Here is a 24,301-nt window from a genome sequence, read left to right on the forward strand (position 1 = left end):
TCACCCAACGCCGCCCCCCCCCCATTCCATAACACACACTTACAGCCCACATCCTTCTGTGTGTGTGTGTGTGTGTGTGCAGCCCTGGCCAGGATGTACATGCAGGGTATTAGTATTCAGAGCACAGAAAGGAGAAAAAGAGCGAGAGAGAGAGAGAGAGAGGGAAAGAGGGAGGGGGTTGTGAAAGAGAGGAGGGAAAAAAAACACCAGGAGAGGGAGGAAAATATAAGAGAGGACCAGAGGAACCTGGGAGAAGGAAAAGAGGGGAGGGCAGAGGTATCATTTTGGTCATTTGTCCCTCTCAGTCTGCCGTCCCGGTTCGCTCGTTTGGTCTCGCAGCGCTGGAGCCGAGGGGGGTGTGGACGGAGCGGGGGGGCGGACTGTCCCTTTCCAGGCGTCGCATCTGAGCACCACAGCCGGAGAAGCTGGTGGACCGGAGCGAGGAGCGCTCGCGTGTCTGCGACGCCAGAAGGTAAGAGGGCATCCGCCTCGAATGCGCTGCTCGCTCCGTGGCGTCTGCGGGAGGCGCCTCGCAGCCCGATCCCGTCTCCCATCCCGCATCCGTGCGTCCTCAATCTGGCGGCACGTGAGCCAGTTTTTCCCATCAATATTTCATGTGTTGAATTTGCGCGTCCGCGTTCCGCCGCCCGCCCGACGGAGAGGCTGCAGGAGCCGCACCGAGGCTGCGCTTCGGCCGCCGACGGTGCTCCAACTTTACATCATCAGATGCACGACGGCAGCAGACGGAGACGCGGAAAAGACGGGCTGACTCGCGTTGAACGCGCGTAATTCTGCCCCTCTCCTCCCCCCCCCCCCACCCACCACCACCCCTTCCCCCTCCCCCGGTCGCTGGCCTCCCATCAGAGGGAATGAATCCAAATGGACCAGAAATGCAACCAGAGACACGCTGACCGAACGGCTCTGACATGGCAGGAGGTGAAAAATGAAGTCAGGGCTTGTCTGCGCGCGCGCGCGCGCGCGTACACTCCCTGTCTGTAAATAGGTCCCGCTCTGCAGCTCCACCGGCTGATGGAGCAGCAGGAAGAGCAGCACCAGTATCCCAGGGTTCCCGGCTGACCACTTGCTCCTCTATTTCCTGCCCTGTTATGGATAATTCAGAGGCTGGAAGCTCGGCGGAGCTGCAGCCTCTCGTACGTGTGCATGTGGGCTGGAAATAGGTGGGGGTAGCAGGAGATGGTGGCTGCCCGCTGTTCGACTGCATGTTTATAGAGATATATGGTCCTGAGCAGATATTAAGCGCCGCTGTCTCCCTCTCCCTGTTATTTATTTGCTGAAAGGGTGTCCAGCAGCTATTATAGGATGGGCTAAATTGGAACAACCTCAAGGGCCGAGGCTCAGCAGAGCTATTACCTCTAGTCAATAGACATTAATATCCTCACGCTCGGTCCACGGCCTGTATGGCGGCGTCCTGAAGCAGGACAAACCGAGAGAGATGCGCGGCGTTAGCAATGACTGTTTACCCCCGTGCATCAGGCCGTCCGGGGGGGGGGGGGATGATGCCAACGTCTCGGGCCGACGCCGCTGTGGCCTGGGAAGGGTGCCATGCAAAACAACACAGAGGGTGTTCCCGCTCCGGCGGAGGGGTCCAAGTCAGGCACGGTCCGGACCGAAGGGCCGATGAGCTGAGGGTGACTGGAGGCCTGGCACAACAACCTGGACGGGTGGACGGGTGGACGGGCCGGTCTGAAGGTCAGGCTGGGAAAAAGTTTCAATTATCTTTGACTTCCAGGTGCTTTGACTTCCAAGATGATGTGACTGAAACATCCTGTTAGGTTTATCCAGTGGATTAGTGTCGAACATTATATCCTCACACACAAAGGCTCTGACGGCTTCAATGGAGCAATTACCGAGGCGTCGGTTTCCTTTAATAAAGGCAGTTTTAGTGATGAAGCGTCGCTCCCGTTAACGAGCCGAGGCGGCGACTGAACGTCATTTCATGAAAATATGATCTTAGACCCGTCGCTCCGTTAGGAGACGAGCCCTCGAGCCAACGCCGCCTCGTCCACTGCCGCAAATGATACGGATCCGTCTGGACCTGGAGGCAGGGGACGGTCTCGCGTTCAGGGGACGGTCTCACGTTCAGGGGAAGGTCTCACGTTCAGGGGACGGTCTCACGTTCAGAGGACGGTCTCACGTTCAGGGGAAGGTCTCACGTTCAGGGGACGGTCTCACGTTCAGAGGACGGTCTCACGTTCAGGGGAAGGTCTCACGTTCAGAGGACGGTCTCACGTTCAGGGGAAGGTCTCACGTTCAGGGGACGGTCTCACGTTCAGGGGACGGTCTCACGTTCAGGGGAAGGTCTCACGTTCAGGGGACGGTCTCACGTTCAGGGGACGGTCTCACGTTCAGAGGACGGTCTCACGTTCAGGGGAAGGTCTCACGTTCAGGGGACGGTCTCACGTTCAGGGGACCGTCTCACGTTCAGGGGACCGTCTCACGTTCACGGGACGGTCTCACGTTCACGGGACGGTCTCACGTTCAGGGGACCGTCTCACGTTCACGGGACGGTCTCACGTTCACGGGACGGTCTCACGTTCAGGGGAAGGTCTCACGTTCAGGGGACGGTCTCACGTTCACGGGACGGTCTCACGTTCAGGGGAAGGTCTCACGTTCAGGGGACGGTCTCACGTTCAGGGGACGGTCTCGCGTTCAGGGGACGGTCTCGCGTTCAGTGACGGTCTCACGTTCACAGGACGGTCTCACGTTCAGTGACGGTCTCACGTTCAGTGACGGTCTCACGTTCAGGGGACGGTCTCACGTTCAGGGGACGGTCTCGCGTTCAGTGACGGTCTCACGTTCACAGGACGGTCTCACGTTCAGTGACGGTCTCACGTTCAGTGACGGTCTCACGTTCAGGGGACGGTCTCACGTTCAGGGGACGGTCTAACGTTCAGGGGACGGTCTCATGTTCAGGGGATCTGATGGCAGGTCGGTCGCGTCTTCCATCAGACAGCAGCTTTTCAAAAGCTTATCTGTGTAATTCCCAAACCCAGCCGAGGTGAGTGATTCATCCCTCGGAGCTGCATCTCACGTACAGATTTCAGTCACGCTCTTCCTGGAAAACCTACCATGACGGTCCCAACCGACGGCTTTTTATGACACTTGCCCATTAATGTCTCCTTTCTTATTTGACAGCAGGCAAGTTCATTTATTCTCCCTCTCTACTTTTCCGAGGAATCATCATGAATTGGGGTATTCTTGCACAGAAGTGCCCTAAAAGTCACCAGTTATTCTTCTTTGCTGCATTTTGCTGGTTTTGCTTGAACTGGGAACTGTTGTGCTCAACACTGGATTTGTAAAAGGAACAGGATGGATTTGGGTCCAGGCTTGATTCAAGAACCAGGATGGATCAAAGATCAGGATGGAATCGAAGGCCAGGATGGTTTCAGGGACCGGAATGGATCAAGAACCAGGCTGGACCAAGGATAGGGATATATTTGAGGACCACTGTAGATTCAAGTCCAGGCTTGTATCAAGGGCCAGGGTGGATTCGAGGACAAGGTTTGATTAAGGACCAGAAAGAATTCAAGTCCACACTTGATTCAAGAGCCAGGCTGGATCAAGGACCAGGAAGGATTTAAGGACTGTGTCGTTAAAAACGGTGATTTAGCCGAGGCTCTCCCACCCTCGATGGTGGTTCAGTGCAGCTCGTTACTTCCTGGTCGTCTGTCCTTTGCCCTCCAGTCTTTATCTCACGAACTGATTGACCAGCGCCTCCCATGAGCCCCCCCCCCGGACAGCGATCCATCTCTGATTAGCCCGTGACCTTCCTCGCCCGTCCTGTCTCCTCGGTCCGATCGGACAGTGACCTCACTGGTGGGCCAGTCTGTGTTGTGGCGTATTTGTTCCCTGAGATTATCGATCCCAGCTAGCGCACCAGTCAATGGGACGTCTGGGGGTGGGGGTGGGGGGGTTAGTGTTGCTGGTAGACTCCAGCTGGAATGTGCACTTGATTCGTCACCATGTGTGCGAGGGCATTTTTCTCTCTGAAGGAGCCTCTCTGTAAATATTTAGCTCACAGTGAATTGCATCCCCAAGTCCTTGATTAGCATTATTGCTGTGTCACCCTGCCGCCAGCTTCCAACGATTTTATCCCTTCCAGCCCTCCTTTGCTCTGTTTTATTCATCTACCACTTTATCTGTCTCACCACCCATTTAATGTCAGCGTCTCTCTTCTTCTCCTCCCTCTCTGCCTCGCATTTATCCGTCGTCTGCTCCTCCGGCCTGATGCGTTTGCTGGCGTTTTAGCCGGCCAGATCTGTGCCAGACAGCAATTCCTCAGATTGAGATATCCTTGGGTTTAAAGTCCCCTCTGACAGATTTACTATCTTAATGGGAGGGAGCGTTTTGGAAGGGGACTCGCTGCTGGTCTGGACGGAAGGTTTGACTTGCTAATTTCTCAGAATCCTTTGCTACAACAGACCGAACAGTGATGGACCGATAAAGAGACTCGTCTCTTCCTGGATTCTCGTCCAACTGACAGACTATCAGCCCCTCCGAAGAGACACGAACGAGGGAGCCGGGATGTGTTTCTGTCTCCAACGGGCCATTGAAAGGGGTGGAGGGATGGGCTGATTGACGGGTGTGAGACAGATGGACACACCAGGACCTCTTCGCGACCCAAGTGTCACCGCGTCCACCGCAGGACAACACGCATCAAATGGTCCATATTCAGTCCTCCTTCCGACTCCCTCCTTGAGAAACAGGAGCGGGTTTTTTTTGGTTCTCACCTGGAATCTGTATTATTAGACACAACTTTACATATGTTCGTCTCAGACAGAATCCCTGGAGAGGCGCCGACTGCCACACTTTTATCACCGACCTGCTTTTTTTTTTTTAGACAGAATGAGTTCAAAAAAATAAAGGAGCGTTCCACACGGGGCGTGGTCTGTCTGGACCCATCTGGGACGTACATGGGATGTAATCGCCTGCCCTGATTAGTGTTTCCTGTCTTTATTTGACTCGCCGCTCTCTTGTATGTCCCCCTGATTGCTTCTTCTTGTCTCCCAGGTGAGTCCAGTCCATGCAGATGTCCCGGAGCGCTTGCAGGAACACACGCATTCGGACCATTTGTGCCGGAGCGAGACGATTAAAAAGCCTCATGTCTGCAGGCTGGCTTTTCTGGTCTTGGAAAGCATCAGAGAAATAACAAGCTAAAGGTTGTGCGTCCGCCGCAGGCTCCACTTTGTGCTCCTCTGCCAAAACTGTTTTGTAAAAGGAAGATTTACATGTAGAAAGCGTCCCCGTTCTGGACTGCAGAGTCAACATGGCCCAGAAGATCAGGAGTCAAGATCAGTAGAGGTAAAAAAAACCCAACCAAAACACAGAGAAGACAGCATTCATTTCAAAGAGACACGAACAAAGGAGCTAGGATGAATAATCTGAATTAAACCCCAATTTATAATGACAAGCAGAGGGGAGCCAGTCAGGCTGTTTACTCTTGTTTAAGGCGCCGGAGACAAGAGAGCCCATAATTATCCAAATTACTCTGTAATTGCACTAACAAGTGTTTTGCTTGGAAACATTTTAGGGTAATTGACCCAGTGGTCAGTTCTGGACACCAAACCGCTCACTCCATCCTGAGGAGATCACGCGGAATTGAATCAGGCGACCTGCGCGACAACTGCGGCATAATTTATCTGGAGTTACGCTGATTGACGCGCAACAGGAAACTAAAATAAGGCTTCAAAGTATTCTGAAATATTATGTCAGTAAAGCTTAGCAGATTTACCTCCAGCGCCCAAATCGAATCCAAACATCCCCAGTTAGCCGTGGAGTGTATTCAAATTTAAAGTAATTCCTGCTAACGTTAGCTGAGGTTATGGTGGAGCTAAAAGAGCTAAAAGAAAAAAGGATTCTTTTTTCCACAGCCTGTTAATTTTTCGGGGTAAATTTGGCCAAACTGAGCTGGATTTTAGCTCGTAACAAGATTAATACGTCTGGCTTCGTACATGAGGCCATTTGCAGAGTATCGCTCTTCGCGCTGTCTGCTAAAGTAATGTTATGTAACAGTGCAGCCCATAATATATCAGGGCCAGGCTGATGGCATTGGCACCAACCCTCCAGCTTAATGCTTAAGGTGACCAAGCTGCCAAAACTTCATTTGTCCACTTTTATGCTCCTACGTTCGGGTTCCAGTTGGTCTCTCTTTTGTCTCTCAGGGTCGGCGAGACACTCTCACATGGACCCGTCGGCCCGGTCTCTGTGATCCAGAACCCTGCAGAGACCCTCCCTCGGCTTCACCTGCCTCTTTTCCCAAGCTCTTTTAAAAGGTGGACGGGCCGAGGCTCCGCTTACCTGAGGGCCGTCCAACAGGCGAGGGTGGCGAGGGCGGCGCCGTCGCTAGCTTAGACTGCTGGTGAGACTGCGATGCGGATTGGAGGATGTCGGGAGACTGGGATGAAGACGTGTGCAAGAAGGCGATGGAGCTGGTGGAGGAGCTGTGCTTCAACTCCCCCAGAGGCTACAGCCAGAGCGAGCGCTGCCAGGAGTTCAGCTACCTGCTGAGGGGCCGCAACAGGCAGCTGGACACAGGTGAGGACCCGCCTGCCCGCGCGGGTTCGAATCCCACACCTCCGGCGCCAGACGCGCTCGTGAACGAGGGTCGTTACTGGGCGTTCAGAGAGGCGAGTCGTGAAATATTAATGCCAAAGAAGGGAAAAGGTTACGGTATTTATGAGTCGGCCCCCTTTGTTTTCAGTCCGCTGAATAAGAAATGTGGAAAATAATGATTTTTTATGGACGTGCGCGCAGGCTGCAGGTGCCTCACGTGCACTGCGGAGGATCGTGTCTGTTGTTTGATCTCTTATGCAGATTAGGGCGGATATCAGCGGCTCATCGTAGATTAGCTCGGATCGGCGAGCGTGTTCCTTCGGGAGCTCGGCACCGCGAAGAAATGTCACGCCGCCGTTTTCAGGCGTCGCTCGCTCACCAGCCGCGGTTTTTTTTTTGTTCCGCGCGTGCCGACAGAAGTCTCCCGGGACGCAACCGGCGAGAGCTGTCAGCGAAGAGCTTGTCTAAGCATCCGAGATGTGTTTGATGTGGGGGCCGCGCGTGCGGCTCCCGCCGGGTTTGCGTCCGCCGCTGATTGACGGGACGTCTCGGCCCCTCCGACGGTGCTCACGCGCCCACCTTAGCATGGTTAGCGTTAGCAACCCCAGTGCTGTGCTACATTCTATCTAATACGCGTAACTTTCGCCTAATGGGAAATTTAGATGATGAGGTAGCAGACACACTGGAATACTGGTTACCGTGGCGATGCTGGTTTGATCACATCCTTCTCTGATCTAACTACAGAACCTTCTCTGCCTCCCGGCTTTGTCCCCCCCACCCGGATCAATACCTTAACCTTTCCCGTCCATGAAGCCGTCCCCTCCGCAGGTCTAAATCATTGCTAGATTGTTTTCCTCCATCACGCCGACCGCGTTCGCGCGCGGCGAGGCGGCGACCCCGACTTCATCTGCCCTCCTCCTCCCCGTCTTTCCTCCGAGGAAATGAAACGGAGGATAAACCCAGTCAGCTTATTTGTCTGTTTCGGCATTTGCACCGATCCGTTTTGGGCCCTCTGGCTGTCGGCGCTGACCCGCCGGCCGCTCGGGGGCTCGGATCATTTCTCCTCTCGCTCCAGTCGCCTTCATCAGTCCATTTTATCCTCTCGCCATCATCCCACCGCTCGAGTTTCACCCCCGTGTTCTCCCTCTCTCCTCGCTCACCCGGCTCGTCCCTGGTTCTACTGGGACAGATGGTTTGGTTGTACTGGGACCCAGATGCTGAATAAACTGGTGCTAGTGGGACAGAGAGCACGTGGACTGTTTATACTGAGTCGTACTTTTAGAACCGTTGTGTAAAACTGGTTCGGACCTTAAATCTTCTCCTGCCTTTCACAATCTTGGCCCGACAGTTGTGGTCCGTTGGGGGTCCGACGTGAACCGCGACGGGTCTCCTGCGGACAGGAAGCTCCTGATTGGTGAGGTTCTGCTCCGATAACAGGAACATTGCTGTGCTGTGTTGGTGGAGGTGGGGGAAAGCTTCACGCTTCTGTACCGACTCTTCTCCCTCTACAGATGCTGAATATTCATGTTCAGGGGCTCCGGGACAGTTTGGGCTCTGATTGGTCCTTTGGTTCCAGCAGAAATGAAAACAGGATGTTTACAGCCTCCAAAGGGCTCAGTTCTCCAGTTTAATCTCAGACCTCTGACTTTTAAAACCTCTCCTTCTTCAATTCTGCCTTTAGTTGTTGCTGGACGGTGGGGCAGGAAGTGCATGGGGGGGGGGGGGCAGGAAGTGGAGTCTCCCGGTATCAGATACTTGAGTTTGACCTAATGATGAGACTGTATATCTGGAGCTCTTCGTGGTGGTTGTTGCTGTCGGCTACTCTGCTGCTCTTCCTTTCATTCAGTGCTTCATACAGATGAGTCACCCTCTATCCGACACCCACACACACACACGCACACACACACACGCACACACACACACCCCGCAGACACGATCCTTCCCTGACAGATTAGAGCGTTAACAGCGGCGAGGAAACGCCGGGCGACCCTCTGCTGCCGCGTCACGGTGTTGTGCTACCAACCACCGACCTTCCCGTTTTTCCCCTCCCGCAGAGATCTCCGTCAGCCTGCTGTCCGTCATCGTCACCTTCTGCGGCATCGTCCTCCTCTCCGTCTCGCTCTTCGTCTCCTGGAAGCTCTGCTGGTTGCCATGGCGGGACAAGGAAGGCGGCGGCCTGAGCCTCACGTCCGGGCTGCTGCCCGGGAGCGCCGGCGTCGGAGGCCTCGGCGGCGGCTCGCTGTTGCCGCCGCTGATGCAGCGGAAGGAAGGCCACTCCTCCTCGTCGCTCTACCCCTCCCTGGGCCAGCACCACCCCCACTTCTCTGACATGGTGGGGCTGGAGAGAGGGGAGGGAGGAGGTGTGGTGGGAGGTCCGCACGAGACCCAGGAGCCGTCCTACCTGGACATGGACACCTACCCCAACAATGCCGGTGAGAGGCTCATGTAATCCATCCCATAATAACGCCTCCATTTGACGGGGTTAAACACACATTTCACCGCGGTGACACTGTGATGAACGTCGGCCATTACTGGACAGCTTGAGGAGCCACCTTAGATTAATACTTTTCCTCTTTCAGTCGGAGTTTCTAATAAAACCGAGTCGGAACATTTAGAGCTGCAATTACCACAAATTACAGGCTTATTATAATTAAGGGTTAATTGAGACTAACCTCTGGTGTGAAAGATTTTACAGGAATGTTTCTATTTGGCGACAATAACAAGCCCGAATTCTGATTTAATATTACAGGAGGTCAACAAAATAATAATTTCACCGAAGCGATACCTGGTTTTTTTTTCCGTTTCTGGGCTCCGCAGCTGCCGCTTCCTCTCGCTGCTCACCTTCGCCACGATGGCGCCTCGCCGCAGCGTGTCGGGAGACAGATGCCCGCCCGCTGAGGCGCACGCTGAAGCGAACGCCAAATGTGCCGTGAAAAAACCCCACAAAAAAAACCCCAAAAAAACGAAACAAGACGTAGCAATAAGTCGCGATGCTCAGCGAAGCTAGCGAGTAGCGATCCGGCGGCGGCTAATGCGAGCGTTGTCACGACGGCGAGCAGCTTGCGCTGCCTTTAAAGGCCAAAAATAACGGCTGTAATTTCAGGCGTAATAGGAGAACCCATTAAAAGTTGCTCCGAGTCACGACTGTGGGTTTGTTAAATCGTCCGGTTCAGCCCGACAGGAAGCCGGATAACCGGGCGCGTCCACAAAAAAGACGGTGATAAAGTGACGGCGGGCCTGAGGTCTGAGGTTTTGTGGTGCTGTTGTGGTTGTTGTCAGGTGGTTGGTGATTATTTATAGCCTAATGTTTGCTGGCTGTGTTGTGCGTCTGGTGGGACAGACTTCCTCTCATACCTCCACTGTTCTCCTTTGTGCTCCGTTAATACGTCGGCTCTTTCCTTCCCCTCTCATAAATTACGCAATCAATATGATCGATGATCCGGGCCCGAACCATTGTTCAAACATTTCTTTCCGGGCCGTCGTCCAGACCGGGACCGGCAGGAGCCGCCCGTGACTCATCGTTTTCTCTTTATTTTCTCGGCCCCTTCAGGAACGCTGAAGCTGAGTCAGACGTCTCCAGACGTCCCCAACTCGGAGGTGGGGGCCCACCCCCATAAAGACCTGCCCAACGCCCACTCCCAGCAGCAGGTCACCGCCAGGTGAGTGTGACTGGCGGAACCAGGAAGTGACGGGGGAGGTTCCTCGCTCACTCCGTTGCTGCTCGGTGAACGATTAACATCTGGATTTCTGGGGTGGGAAGTTCGGATGAAGCGGGATTGAATCCCGGAGATGTTTGGGCCCGTCGGTGCCTCAGAACATACAAATCTGTAGAAATCCCAAGTTTCGGCCGCCTTCCTTCCTTTTCGATCAATATTCAACAGCTGGAACGTCGTAGGCAAAGCGTCCGATTGTCACGCCACTTCACCTCCGAGACGCCATCGAGCGCGCCGGATTGTGGCGCCGACTGGCAACGGAATCGATTCTCCGCGCTAAAGTCGTTTGCAGTTTCATCCCGTTCGGACTCGGAACAATCAAAACGGGAATTGTCGGACGCGACAGACATCACCGAGACAACGTCCTGGGCGGGGACAACACAATCGCTCAGTTAGCTTTAGCTTCACCCTGCTAACAGACGCTCAGTGTAAGCAAACAGCAGACAGAACGGGGACCAAAGAAGTGTCGTTGGAGGAACATTTTGGTTGTTCTTCACTGCTAAAATCTGGCGTTACATCAATTATGAGCTGTGTAAAAGGGGGCCGGAACTCTTTTACATCAGGGATTAAGCTCCTGTCGCACTGTTGCGTATCTTTTCCTCGGTGTTTAAGCGCGTGTGCTGTGTTTAGGGCCAAACCCATGACTCACCAGCTCTCCAGCCCTGATTTCCACGAGGAGAAGGAGCAGGTGACCTGCATTGGCCAGATTAAACCGGAGCTCTACAGACCCAAGGGGGATCAGGGCGAAGGCAAACAGGGCGACAACTGTGGCAAGATCAGCTTCCTGCTGCGCTACGCCTTCAAGTAAGTCCTCAAATCTGGTCCTTTTGGAAGCAGGGCTCCTGTCTCCGGATGTGCCAGTAGATTCATGGGGATCTTCATGCAAACGATGTTTACCGTGCATGCTAATCATGTGTATCATTGACATTCTGAACATGCTAATGTTTGCTCATTAACGCTAACAGGGAACGGGAATACCGGGATTTCAGTCTCCTTGGTTCCGCGCCCTGATTCGGGTCGATCTTGTACGAACACTGTGGGAAAGTTTCCCTCCCTCTTCCGCCTGTTCTCCTGATTAATTCAGCATTTAACGATAACGCCCCCCCCCACGACGTGACAAAGAGCCACATACAAAGACCGACCTGGTTTGGTGTCTGACTGACATCGCAGTGATTTCCCGCATCACCATGGCAACCAGCCACAAAGCAGGGTTACAGTTCGCAGCGGAAGAAACGAGCACCCGATATCAAAAATGAACAGTCACGATCGGTCGAGGGGGGAAGAGTGGCACCGCGTCGTTACCATGACGACAAAAATGCCTGCTCGAACGGAGGAATTCAGGATTTTGAGTGGTGAATTCAAGAGAAGCCCCTTGAAGAACCGTTTGATGCTGGGTACAACTCAGCTTCTGCAGCGTGGAATTGGTGGGCGTGTGCACGGTTATCCAGGCAGTAGCCTGACCCCACGTGCACGAGCATCACAACGGGGCGAAAGTGCTGATGGCCAGAAAAGGAGCGTTTCGCTCATGAATTATATATAGCGTGAGCCACTTTAAACAGCCGCTCCCGCCAACCCATAATAACCCCGGGCTTTGTTACAGCTGGACTCTCAGGGAATTCGCTGAGGAGCTGCAGCGCCTGCGAGGTTAATGATGAAAACCATAAAAGACTCCGGATAATTTACGTCGGCCCGTCGTGGCGCCGGAGCGCTTGTTTAAGGTAAAGATGAGGTGGAACGAGCCGGTTTAGGAATTAATTACCAGAAAAGGAGCCGCGCTTCCGGAGCGCCGGCAAAACGGGCGCCACGACGTGCGAGACTGCCGGGTTGGATTGTAACAGTCAGAACAACGATGTCAATCTGGCCGGGAATCCTCCGGGAACGGCCTTCCTATTGACGATCCCATTAAACACTGACACATTCCCACTGTGGGAATAGCAGCTCGCGCCCGGGCTGCCAGGGAGACGGCGGTGATTCTGCCCTTTCCTCTGACGGTAACAGGTGTGTATGCGCGTGTGCAAACCTGGTTTCAGCTCACGTGCGCAGCTTTAACGAGGCGCACGTGTTGGAGAGGGGGGGGGCGGGAATCCTGTCAGCTTCATAATTTCCTGCCACATTTGTACTTGAACCAGTTTATCTGGCTGGAATGGGAACAGAATTTCCTCCGTGCTCGTGTCCGACTGCTCTAATTAGATGCGATTCGTAGGTAAACACGTGCGCGGGCCGTCAACGTGCACGTTCGGGGGCCAGACAGCCGGGCCACCGCTGCCATTTGCCCCCGTCTGGCTTTGCCGGGCCTGGAAGTGCACGCTGCTGCGCTAACGCCGCTAATGAAGTGCTGACACCTTGGTTAACGCAGAGAGACGCAGCCTAACGAGGGGTGATTAAAGGCCCCGAGCCGGCTTCATTTACATCCGCTAATTAAATATGCAGTAAACACGGACGCAGCCGTGCAGGCACGAGCCCGGACGCAGCGTTTCCGCCATAAATTGGGCGCATTTTACCTCATTCCTGATTATTTGGTGTGTGTGTGTGTGTGTGTGTGTGTGTGTGTGTGTGTGTGTGTGTGTGTGTGTGTGTGTGCAGTCCCGGTCCCGATCAACTAAATGTGGGAATGTGGGAAAACTCTGACCCATATTTCTGTCCCGTCTGACTCCTCAGCACGGAGCAGCTGGTGGTGAAGATCCTGAAGGCTCTGGACCTGCCGGCGAAGGACGCCAACGGATTCTCCGACCCGTACGTGAAGATCTACCTGCTGCCTGACAGGAAGAAGAAGTTCCAGACCAAGGTGAGTCCTTCATCAACGCCGGATGACGTGGCATTTTCAAACCCCCTGAATCTGGGTCCGATCCGCAACGTCCCGGCTCCTCCAGCAGCTCCCGGACAGCCGAAATAAAAGGCTCTGTCGGTTCTCCCCTCTGGTGCCAATTTCTGCTCCAGGTCCAAAAAATATTAGTGCGCTTTGACCCGGTTCTGCAGTCGGGACGTTCTGCACAAACAAGCTGGCGTAATCATCATCGGCTCCGTTTCCTGCTGCATCGTTACGCCGTCGCTAATGTCCCCTCATCTCATCGGGGGCATCATTTATTCAGGAGAATGGGCTGTTGGAGGCTGGGGGGGGGGGGGGGGGGGGGGGGGGGGGGGGGGGGGGGGGGGGGGGGGGTTTTCTGGGCCGGGCCGGTTCTGTGGTCTCATTCAGAGAATCGGTGTGATTTATTTTCCCCGGCGTCACGAGAGCGCCGCTCCTCCTGGAGAGTCGGTCCTCCTCACAATGGCGCTCTGATGCGCCATTGTTTCCTCGCGAGCGCGGCCTCGTTAGCATGCGCGGTTTTGTGCCGCTCCTGTTCCGCGGCATTTTCATCCCTTTCAGCGGCTCCGGGATGAGCCAGAGGTGTCAGCCGATGAGGAGGCTCTCCAGCTCCGGGCTTTGTCTCCAAAAGCTTTAATCTCCGTCATAATCCAAGGCTAACGAGGGAACCGCAAGTGTTGATAAACCGGAGCCACAAAAGTCCTTTTACTGAATGTCACACACAGCATCTAAAAACGGAGGACAAAAGGCTGCTGATGGGAAAATTACAGCCTTTCCAGGCTGCGTTAGCGCTAGCGTGATCAGTCAGACAGTAACAGCACGCATACAGGAGCGTCACACACAGGAGCGTCACACACAGGAGCGTCACGTACAGGAGCGTCACGTACAGGAGCGTCACACACAGGAGCGTCACACACAGGAGCGTCACACACAGGAGCGTCACACACAGGAGCGTCACATACAGGAGCGTCACACACAGGAGCGTTCCGTACAGGAGCGTCACATACAGGAGCGTCACACACAGGAGCGTCACACACAGGACCGTCACACACAGGAGTGTCACACACAGGAGCGTCACGTACAGGAGCGTCACGTACAGGAGCAACACGCCTCAGAAGGCGCACACAGACGCTTCTGTGTTGCAAAGATAATAAAACGAACAGTTAAAATGAATATTTCATAAGCAGATTTGCAGAAATGGCCCCAGTCTCTGAACCGGCTGCTGGCTCCTGTGTCCCAGGGGACGCCGGGGCAGGAGTTGGTAATTACAGCGGTAATAAGGGCGGTAATAAGGGCAGTAATAAGGGCAGTAATAAGGGCACTTAATGGCGCTCAGACAGGGACCGGGGGGGGGGGGCAGGAGCAGGAGACGGGTTTGTGAATTAGAGGTTTATTGGACAAAAGAGAAAACGATGTTGGCCAAAACATTAATTTAAGCCCAAATAGCTTCAACGGCGGTTTGGTCCTGCAGAGCAGCTTCCTTCAGACGGACCAGGTGGAGGCTCACACCTGCCGCCCAGCCCAGTCTGACCGGTACCGCTGAGCTGGTTCTGTGGCGGCGTGATTCTAGCGCCGGTCTGGGCTGCGGGGGCCCCGTGAACGCTCTTGTCTCAACCCTCTTGCGTAATCTCTCCGCCCCAGGTCCACAGGAAGACCCTCAACCCGGTCTTCAACGAGACCTTCCAGTTCGGCGTGCCGCTCAACGAGCTGCACTCCAGGAAGCTGCACTTCTCCGTCTACGACTTCGACCGGTTCTCCCGGCACGACCTGATCGGACAGGTGGTGGTGGACAACCTGCTGGACTTCAGCGAGGGCAGCGGGGACAAGCCCATCTGGAGGGACATCGTGGAGGGAACCGCGGTAAGGAACGCCGCTCCCGGGCGATGACCTCACTGCCACCAGTATCTCTACCTGGAGGTGACAGCGTTAGCCCCTCCCCCCCGGCGTTCCCGCCGTGCTGATTGGCTGTTGATGAGCCGGACTTCAGTGTCCTCCCGTGTTCCAGTGTTTGGGTCGGAGCGATATTGATTAGCCGCGGTGCTGCCGTGCGACCTGAGTCCGGCTCCCGTCATTAGCGAGGCGCCCTGGAGGCCACGGGCGGCCAGAAGATCAGCGGAGGGGACGCTCGTACGGGGGGGGGGGGGGGGGCTCGGCTGATTGGCACACGATTCATTTGCAAAGACGGCGCCACTTCCCCGCGTGAGACGCTCTGCCCGTCCACATTAGGACGCACGCCGTCACTCACGCACGCCGCTTTCCCCGCTCCTGGGCGGGTGTCTCTTTTTTATAGATCTTACTCTGGAATCATGTGATCACGCTGTCGTGGCTGTTTCTGATGTCAGTGTCTGTATGTGTGTGTGTGTGTGCGTGCGTGTATGCGTGTGTGTGTGTGTGTGTGTGTGTGTGTGTGTGTGTGTGTGTGTGTGTCCTGCAGGAGAAGGCTGATCTCGGGGAGCTTAATTTCTCACTGTGTTACCTGCCGACTGCAGGCAGGCTCACTGTTACCATCATCAAGGCCACCAACCTCAAAGCCATGGACCTGACCGGCTTTTCAGGTAACGGATGGTCACACACACACACGCAGACACACACACACACACACACACACACAGGATGTGAATCCAGCGGGGATCCTTGCTGCCCCTGGGGCCGAGGAAGGTTGTTGCTCGGGGTAACAAACGTAGCTGATGGGAACCTACAGGAATATTTGCTATATTTCCTTTGATCTCCCACCCTTTAAATAAAGCCTTTTTCCACTTGAGGCTTCTGTTGCGCTCTGCTCCCCGGAGACGTCCGTGCGCAGCGATGCACCTGAGCGCGCCTCATTTGTAGACCAGGCAGGTGAGGCTGGATCTGCCCCGAAGACGCCGGGCGAGCAGGACGGAAAAGAAAAGAAGAAAACACCTTTTAATTGTGCTCAGGTTTCTTTTTTTTTGTTCCTTCAAGAAAAAGAAGTAGAGAAACATTGTAAATCCGTTTCCCGCCTCCATGGGGGCGAAGGTGCGCGCAGGTAAACTAAAGAGAAGTGAATAAACCCGGAATCGCTCCTTTCAAAAAACGCTGAAATCCATCCAGAGACACTTAAAGCGCCGTTTTCCCACACGTACGACAGCTTCTATACGATATTTCTGCTCCCCGAAGAGCCGAAGTTTGTTCCAAACACAATCAGAGGCAGAAACGGCGGCGCCGCTTCGTTAATCTGCTGCGAAAGGGCGTAAAAATGCAGGTTTACGCGCTCTTCCGGGGACATAAAAGCAGCGTTTTCCCCCCGCACTCGCCTGGCCCCGCCCACACTGAAGGCCTTAATGGCTGCCGTCGCCACGGTGATTGAACGGTGCGGCGCGTTCTCCTGGGGAACAGATAACCGAGGTGATTCGGCTCCTGTTGTGTCGCTAATCCTGCTTTTCCAAGGTGACTCCGTATTCGCGCCTTTCGAGACGCGGGCACCTGTGAGCGTAACCCCCCCCTCGCTGATCTGCTCCTCTCTGCTGCCCCTCTTCTCCTGCCCCCCCCCCCCACAGACCCCTACGTGAAGGCGTCTCTGGTCTGTGACGGCCGGCGGCTAAAAAAGAGGAAGACGTCCATCAAGAAGAACACGCTGAACCCCACCTACAACGAAGCGCTGGTGTTTGACATCCCCAACGAAAACATCGAGAGCGTCTGCATCGTCATCGCCGTGATGGACTACGACTGGTAACGGGGGGGGGGGGGTGTCCTGGGGGGGAGGGGGGCTGTCCTGGGGGGGAGGGGGGTATATAAATAGAATCATGTTGTGTACCAATTAATCCTTTGACCTTTTCTTTGACCTTGACATTGACTTTAACTCATTATTTCCTTTATTTCTGTATAATTCTGCTCCTAATTAACAAAGTCTCTTGTTTGGGTTGGGGGGGGGGGGGCACATTCAGGGGCCTGGACGTGTGTGTGTGTGTGTGTGTGAACCATGTAATGTGCCGGCTGACGCAGTGTCATGTTTGCTGTTCTGACGGCGCTGCGACCGTGTTGAACACAATGAGCCTCCAGGTGGACGCGTGCCCCCCCCCCCCCGCCCCCCCTCATGAATAGGCATGCGCTATGCTAATGAGGGAGGCGCAGCCCTGCCAGCGTTTGTCTGCCGCTCTCGGCAACACTTGGCTGTTTGAGCCGCTGGTGCACACACACACACACACACACACACATGCATACACACTCTCTATTATGGAGCCTTTTGTACACCTGTCCTTGTGGCCCCTCCCCACTGTCTTCCAGCTTTTAAGTGGCCCCCTGTGAGTCTACTATCTCCTATTCAGCATCCTTCCACAGATACTGTTGTCAAGGTTGATCACTGCAACACTTTTTACTACAGTCTCCTCTCTCTCCCTCTCTCTCTCCCTCTCTCCCTCTCTCCTCTCTCCCTCCCTCTCTCTCCTCTTCCTCTCTCTCCTCCTCTCTCTCTCTCCTCCTCCCTCTCTCCTCTCTCTCTCCCTCCTCTCTCTCCTCCTCTCTCTCTCCTCCTCTCTCTCTCTCTCCTCTCTCTCCTCTCTCTCTCTCCTCTCTCTCTCCCTCTCTACTCTCTCTCTCTCCTCTCTCTCTCTCTCCTCTCTCCCTCTCTCTCCACTCCTCCTCTCTCCTCTCTCGTCTCCTCTCTCTCTCTCCCTCTCTCCTCTCTCTATCTCTCCTCTCTCCCTCTCTCTCTCCCCTCCCCTCCCCTCTCCTCTCTCTCTCCTCCTCTCTCTCTCCCCTCTCTCTCCCTTCCTCTCTCCCTCTCTCTCCCTCTCTCTCTCTCGTCCTCTCTCTCCCTCTCTCCTCTCCCTTCTCTCTCTCTCCCTCTCTCCTCTCTCTCCTCTCTCTCTCCTCTCTCCTCTCGCCCATCTATACCTCTCCCTCTCTACCTCTCTCTTCCTCTTCTCCTCTCTCTCCCCCTGTCATCTCCTCTCATCTCCTCTCTCCCCCTGTCATCTCCTCTCTCTCCTCTCTCCTCTCTCCTCTCCCTCTCTCGCTCTCTCCTCTCTCCTCTCTCTACTCTCCGCTCTCCCTCACCCTCTCTCCTCCTCTCCTCTCTCCTCCTCCTACTCTGCTCTCTCCTCTCCCTCTCTCCTCTCTCCTCTCTCCCTCTCCCTCTCTCCTCTCTCCTCCCTCCTCTCTCTCTCCCTCTCTCCTCTCTCTCCTCCTCTCTCTCCCTCTCTCCTCTCTCCCTCTCCCTCTCTCCCTCTCTCTCTCTCTCTCCCCTCCTCCCTCTCTCGCTCCCGGCCACCCTCGTCCTTCACCCCCTGTCAGCATCGGTCATAACGAGGTAATCGGGATGTGTCGTGTGGGTAGCGACGCCGAAGGCCCGGGAAGGGAGCACTGGACAGCCATGCTGGGGAATCCGCGCAAACCAATAGAGCACTGGCATCAGCTGGTGGAGGTGACGTGCACGTGACCGTGTGTGCGACAGCGTGACTGTAACATGTGCATGACCTGGTATCTCATGTGTTGACTTCTGCTCCTTTAGCTGCAGCAGGGACGATTATAGACGCGCAGCAGGGGTCCGGTCGCAGTGCGTTAGCATTAAACTAGCAGAAACACAGGAAGTGATGTCGGTCACAGGAAGTCGGCCGCACCGATGGTCCCATTTGTAAATTGCGTTATAGAATAAATGTCTTTGAAAGCCACTCACTCCGTGAATGTTCCGCTCATGAGGGGGGATTTTTGCCAGCGCGGGGGTGCGAAACATGGTTTAATGAGATATCATTAGCAGAAAAAAGAGAAATTTGACAGACTAAACCATTTAAGAAAACACCCCCTTTAAATGGAGTTTTCTTTTTGGTCTTTTCCCAAAAATGTTTGAATTGGACAAAATTAAACAGGTGGCGTTGATCAATCAAAACCCCTAAAAGCCTCAAACTTCCTGTTTTCCTTCTTATTAGTCTCAGCTGGTTTATTCATTCCAAAACGTAGTTAGAAAATCAGCATAGTTTCCAGAAATTCCTGAAGGTACACAAGTCTTTCTATCCGCTTTTGGAAGAAAAACAAGGAATCGCAGAAGATCAAAGCCGGTTTCTGCGGTAACTAGCGACAACAGCTAAAAAAAACAAAAGAAAAAACAAAGAGAAAACATATCTAAGCGGGGAAAAAATGCGTGGAAACTGTAATATAATGCAAAGGAGCTGCCTGACTGGCCCATAGCTGCTGGCTACTGAGCTAGCATCTAACAGGCGTGAGCGTATAACGTCCATGAATATTTTGTAATGTGATTGTAAAGTGTTTTGAAGTACTGAAGCTGCTCCTCCCTGCAGGAAAAAGCGATCGGGACGTTCGTGTCAAAGAGTGAGACGGCGTCATCTCCGAAGCCGCACATCGTGGTCGACAGTCCTCACTCCGATTAAAACCGTGAGTCCTTCCCACGTTTTCTCCCCCTCTCCTTATCCGCTATCGTAAACAGCGGATTCCCGTCCCCCTTTGATAAAGAGGCGGCCGCTGCGTCGGGAACCCGCGGCGTGCGGCAGCATCTCCACTCAGATGTGCGCAGCGAGCGTCCGAGCTTTAAAAGCATGACCCGACTGTGAGTGTGTGATAAAGCGGAGGCTGTGGAGCTGTCAGCAGCCCAGGCTGCCAGGCACAAGCATCTGTATAATCTAGATGTTCTGGCTTATGTAATGCATCTCCCCTCCTCCCCCCCCCAGAATTACACTTCTGCATACTGTTTATATATTCTCTCAGCCCTCCCACTGTCGCCCCCGAGCTTAATCTGCCTCCCCCATCCCATCTTTCCTCAGGTCACCGTCATCTCTCCGGCTCCAGACTTTTTCCTTCCTTTCCTCTCATCTGTGAATAATTCTCTCCATCAAAGAAAGAGAGACGTGGAGACGCTGCTAGTGTCCAACTGCTAATGAGTCCTTCAAAAGCCCCGCGCTGTCCTCGCTCACCCAGAGGAGGAGAAAGAAAAAAAAGGCAAAATCCATCAGGAGCTACGGTTTTAGCATCGGGCTACGCATTTGCAAACAGGCAGGAAGCTAACGGCGCAGCGGGACTGATATCTGTTGTAAATTTGGAACCTGGCAGGAGAAGAGACAAACACGGGAATACACACAGGTTGTAGTCAGTGCGTGGTTGATGTGTGCGTCAGATTAGTGTAGTATTTCATCTAGGAGGGGCGTGATGTGGTAAACTTTTCTGTCTGGATCAAAAAAAAAGGACAAAAAAAAAAGAAAAGCCATCCTGGAACTTGCTGCCCATGTACAGAGGATAGAAGAAGACAAACCACGGTGTCCATATCTGTCTCTGCAGCGTTGGCGTACGGTGGACGCCGTCCGCTGCGGTCCTCGCCAGGACTGCACGTCCCAGCTGGAGTCTATGCGGGCGCCTCGCCGGGCCCGTTTTTCCGCTTTGTCACGGAAAGATGACAAACGCGATCTTTACTGATGTCAGAGGAGCGGCGCAGGAGGACGTTTTCATTGGTTCGAGCATGTTAGTGTCCCTCTTCTTCATGCTTTTTGTAACGGCGCCCACCAGTTTTTACATTCCTCCATCGTTTGCGCGACACGACTTGAGTATTCTCACCGGAAAACGAGGCTTTTTCCCGCCGCGTCCGTCTGCGGTGGCGGGAGACAGGGACCGCCTGCTCGTCCTCAGCAGACTTGAATGAAACCTGAGGACGTGGCGGCGGAGGCGGAGCCAGCGTTTCAGACGGGACCAGCCCCGGCCTGGCTGGACGGCTCATGTCACGGCTTTGTTTTTCTAGCATTTCCTTTTTTCGCAAGAGGTCGTCGTCCCGCGTCGGACTGAGGAAAGACCCGCGAGGAGGAAGACGCCGACGTCCGTGTTGCTTTTACTACTGCGTGTTTCTGTGTTTGTGGGTGTGTTTGTTTTGTACCCGTGTGTGCGTTCGCCTGTGCGTCGACGTGACCTCGTGCGTGGTTTGTTTCTGTCTCGCCTGCCTCCTTCTCCGAAATCCCAGCATCCCACAGACCCCCTGTGTTGGTCTGTTTCCTGTCCTGTGTGTCTTGAGGAGCCATTTTGTGTGTGTGTGTGTGTGTGTGTGTGTGTGTGTGTGTGTGTGCTATGCTGTACGTGCCTCATTGCGCTGCCATAGGCATTAGTCTGTGTGGTCTGCGTCGTCCCAGCTGTCCGTCATCGGACCCTCCTCTCCTCTCTGACCCTTTGCCTGATGTACGTACGTGATTGTGTTGATCGTGTACTTCTTCCAGTATTTTGTGTACTGTGTGTCCAAAAATGGGGGGGTGAAACCAGATGGAATATGAAACAGTGGACCCGGTTGTGCTGACCCGCGGGTCCCGACCTTCTGCAGCCTCTCCAGGGATCCCGACCGTGGATGAAACTCCCACCTGTCCTCTTATCCAGGCTCCTCCTCTTTTCCTTAAATCCGACCAGTCAGAGCAGACGTCCTTTAACAAACACCTCACTTTAACTAAGAAAAGAAAAATATATAGAAGTGTCAAAAACCAGTCCTGGAGGGGCTGTATTGGGGGGGGGGCAGCACCCGAGTGAGCCGACGCCCAGGAAGGCGCCTCTGCTACGACTGTAACCTCACAAACGCCTCAGCAGCTGCTACGTCCCCACTGTCTGGGGGGGGGGATGTTTCAGGGGGTCCAACATGTGTCCATTCGTCTCCAGCTCCAGCTGCCTCCCTACGTTGCTGTCTTCTTACCCCCCCCCCCATTCATTTCCTCCTCCCTGCCATCTTGTCCTTCCTGCATCAACCTCCCCCAGTCCTCTTCTTCTCTGTCTTCTCGTGTTTGTGCAGGTCTGAATGGTCATGGGGGGGGGACATGTTTGCATGCTTATATTAACATGAATGATGTCAACCTGATGCAATGATAAAAGTATATAAATGATGCTTTAAGCAAACCTGACAATGAACTTGATACTAAAACTACTAATGACGCCCAGATGGAGACCTGGCATCAATGATGGTGGAATAACATTGTTTATGCTGTATTAATCTTTCTTGGATCGGTATTCTTTCTGACTTTAAGCCCTTTTCTTTTCTTTTTTTACATATAATTTATTCAAGAGTTTTATTTTTTATTGGTTGGAGCTGAGACTTTGAGTGAGGGGCTCCGTCAGGACGGCTGTACCAGGTCGCAGGATCAGTGAGTGTGTACAGAAGAGTGTGGCTGACGCTGATAACGAAATAAAGGATATGTATCATCCAGCACGCCACCTCCTTTCATCCACTCCACAGAGTTTTCTCCGTTCCAAATGAAATTGTTCCGATGGGATTGTTTCATGTCACTTTAAAATCAAAGCTGTTATTCCCATGCATCCCGTATGGGGGGAGGTGTGGTTGGCCCGGCTGGTTGATGGTGAAGCACTGTCACACACCCCGGGCACTCGGCTATAAATAAAACGTACACGCTCTATATTTGACGCAGGCATCTACCTGGACGGAGGCAGCAGGAGCTCCTGCAGCCGGCTGCTCTGCTTCCAATCCTGCGTAATTATTCAGACACGTTGTAATGAATTCTTCATCGTTGCGAAAGGAAGCGCAGGCCGCCCTCCTCCACCTTCACTCGTGTGCCCGGATCGTCCCTCTCTCTTATTTGTGGTTATTATTGCTTCTTGAGGGTGAAGAGACACCAGTATCAGAGAGAGAGAGGGGGGGGGGGGGGGCTCAGATGTGCAGGGGAGTGACAGAAGAGTGAGAGAGGATTAAACAAATGAAGGAGGAGGAGGAAGAATGCCAGTGAGGAGGAGGAGGAGGGCAAAAAGGGGATGTATGGGGAGAGGAGGTGGTGGACGTGCATCATCAGGGCTGCAGAGTGCAGTTCAAAAAGAGACACACAACACGCTGGTTAGCACAGCTTTAATGCTGTTGAGAGGAGAATGGGGGGGCTGTCTCCATGGCAACGTTCCCACCGTGCAAAACAAAAATCATTTAGTCGGAAAGACATTTCACCCAGTTCAGTGAGCCGAAAGAGGAAGAGAGGGAGAAGAGGCCGGGGGAGGTGTGAGAGCTGTGTCACACTGGAAGGGTTTATCGGTAGTAAGCTGACAGCGCGGCGTTAGCTCTTAGCGCTAATAAGTCTGATTATCACGCAGAACCATAATGAATTCCCTCGCATCGTTGCAGATGAAGGCGGGCGTCGTGCTCCGCGGCTCCTGACAGGACAGCATCCTGTCTATGTACCGCGTCAACGCCACCTCCTCACACGGAGAGTTTGTCATGTGTGGTGATGGAAATGTTTCTTCGGGATCAATAAGACAAGACTCGACCCCATGGGCAGCGGGGACAGTTTTATAGGAGGGTTCCGCTAAGTTAAGTAGAAGTTAGCGTGGCTCCTGCGGCGTTTTTATGGAATCGCCACAGAAACCCTCTCGGCCTCAGTCTTCATCACTGTCTCATTGAAGCTCTCTGCGGATCCTTCAGGTGCTCCTCAAACGCACCTGAAGGCATCACACCCCTGGATTCAGGAGGCCGTTGCTCGGCTGGAGTAACCACGTGGTTCCTTTATTTACTCGGGTCCCAAACGGTCCCAAACGGTCCAACTCTGCTCTTCTGTCCAGCTCTGTGCGGCTGCTTGGGTGCCGATAAATCCTCGTCCAATCTTGTTCCGGCTCTAATGTGAACTGTAGCAACTGTGAGACATTTCCTCTCGGGGCTGCCACGTTTTCCCAAAATTCCGGGATGACTTTGCATCTCTGGGGGCTACAGTCGCTGGTAAATTTATGCGTCTTTTGGACATGTAATTTCCCCACTTTGATAATCATTTGAGGCAGTATTTTAGAGACGGGAAGAAGATTTGGTTGCATTTCTGCCCTCGTTAGCGTGGAGATAAATTTGGTTCCTGGTAATTATAGGCTAATATTGACAATTATATCACTGATTTCTTTTAAAGAAAATCTTTAATTGTTGAGGAAAATGTCTTGTATGTTGGACAAGGGTGTGAGGAACTACGCTGAAAATGATTAAAAGACTGACAAGCCGAACATGGCTGCCGTCATGGTTACACTGTTGGAAACTGAATATTGAAAACATCTGAAATATTCATGCGTGGAAATGTTTTCAGCGTTAGCACACAAATTCATCCTGACAACAAATGTTTGTTTCTGCGTCTTAATGCAAAATAAAAAAGGCACCGCCTATTATTCAGCTTTTAACATTTCATCCCAACTCTATAAATATTAGCCCGAACCTTTCAAACGTAATGAAATCAGCCAACGCACGCAAGAGGAAACCTTGACAGAGGGGAGGAAAGGAAAGAAGGAGGAACGAGGATCCGCAGCT

At 53.6% G+C, this 24,301-nt stretch overlaps 1 protein-coding gene across 2 annotated transcripts; it reads left to right on the forward strand.

Moving 5' to 3' along the window:
- The first annotated feature begins 221 nt into the window (after positions 1–221).
- On the forward strand, positions 222–22,228 carry syt3 (synaptotagmin III). 2 transcript variants are annotated; one of them, XM_029836228.1, is made up of 14 exons: positions 222–472; positions 5,032–5,180; positions 5,256–5,322; positions 6,183–6,555; positions 8,628–9,005; positions 10,124–10,232; positions 10,917–11,090; positions 12,945–13,071; positions 14,734–14,952; positions 15,527–15,647; positions 16,614–16,785; positions 18,349–18,478; positions 19,350–19,443; positions 19,830–22,228. In XM_029836228.1, the coding sequence occupies exons 4-13, from the start codon at positions 6,405–6,407 to the stop codon at positions 19,437–19,439; spliced, it is 1,671 nt and encodes a 556-aa protein (XP_029692088.1). In that variant the 5' UTR covers positions 222–472; positions 5,032–5,180; positions 5,256–5,322; positions 6,183–6,404; the 3' UTR covers positions 19,440–19,443; positions 19,830–22,228. The 2 variants fall into 2 exon arrangements, with proteins under 2 accessions (XP_029692088.1, XP_029692087.1); XM_029836227.1 differs by having other exon boundaries at positions 5,032–5,322.
- Positions 22,229–24,301: the final 2,073 nt, after the last annotated feature.

This window comes from Takifugu rubripes, chromosome 5 (genome assembly GCF_901000725.2).
Source record: "Takifugu rubripes chromosome 5, fTakRub1.2, whole genome shotgun sequence".
Lineage (NCBI taxonomy): Eukaryota > Metazoa > Chordata > Actinopteri > Tetraodontiformes > Tetraodontidae > Takifugu > Takifugu rubripes.

Bases quoted from the DNA above. Each gene is read 5' to 3' on its own strand.
- syt3 (XM_029836227.1), top strand. From the start codon at position 6,405: ATGTCGGGAGACTGGGATGAAGACGTGTGCAAGAAGGCGATGGAGCTG. The intron at 10,233-10,916 runs GTGAGTGTGACT...TGCTGTGTTTAG, and splicing joins CAGCAGCAGGTCACCGCCAG to GGCCAAACCCATGACTCACC. The intron at 11,091-12,944 runs GTAAGTCCTCAA...CTGACTCCTCAG, and splicing joins CTGCTGCGCTACGCCTTCAA to CACGGAGCAGCTGGTGGTGA.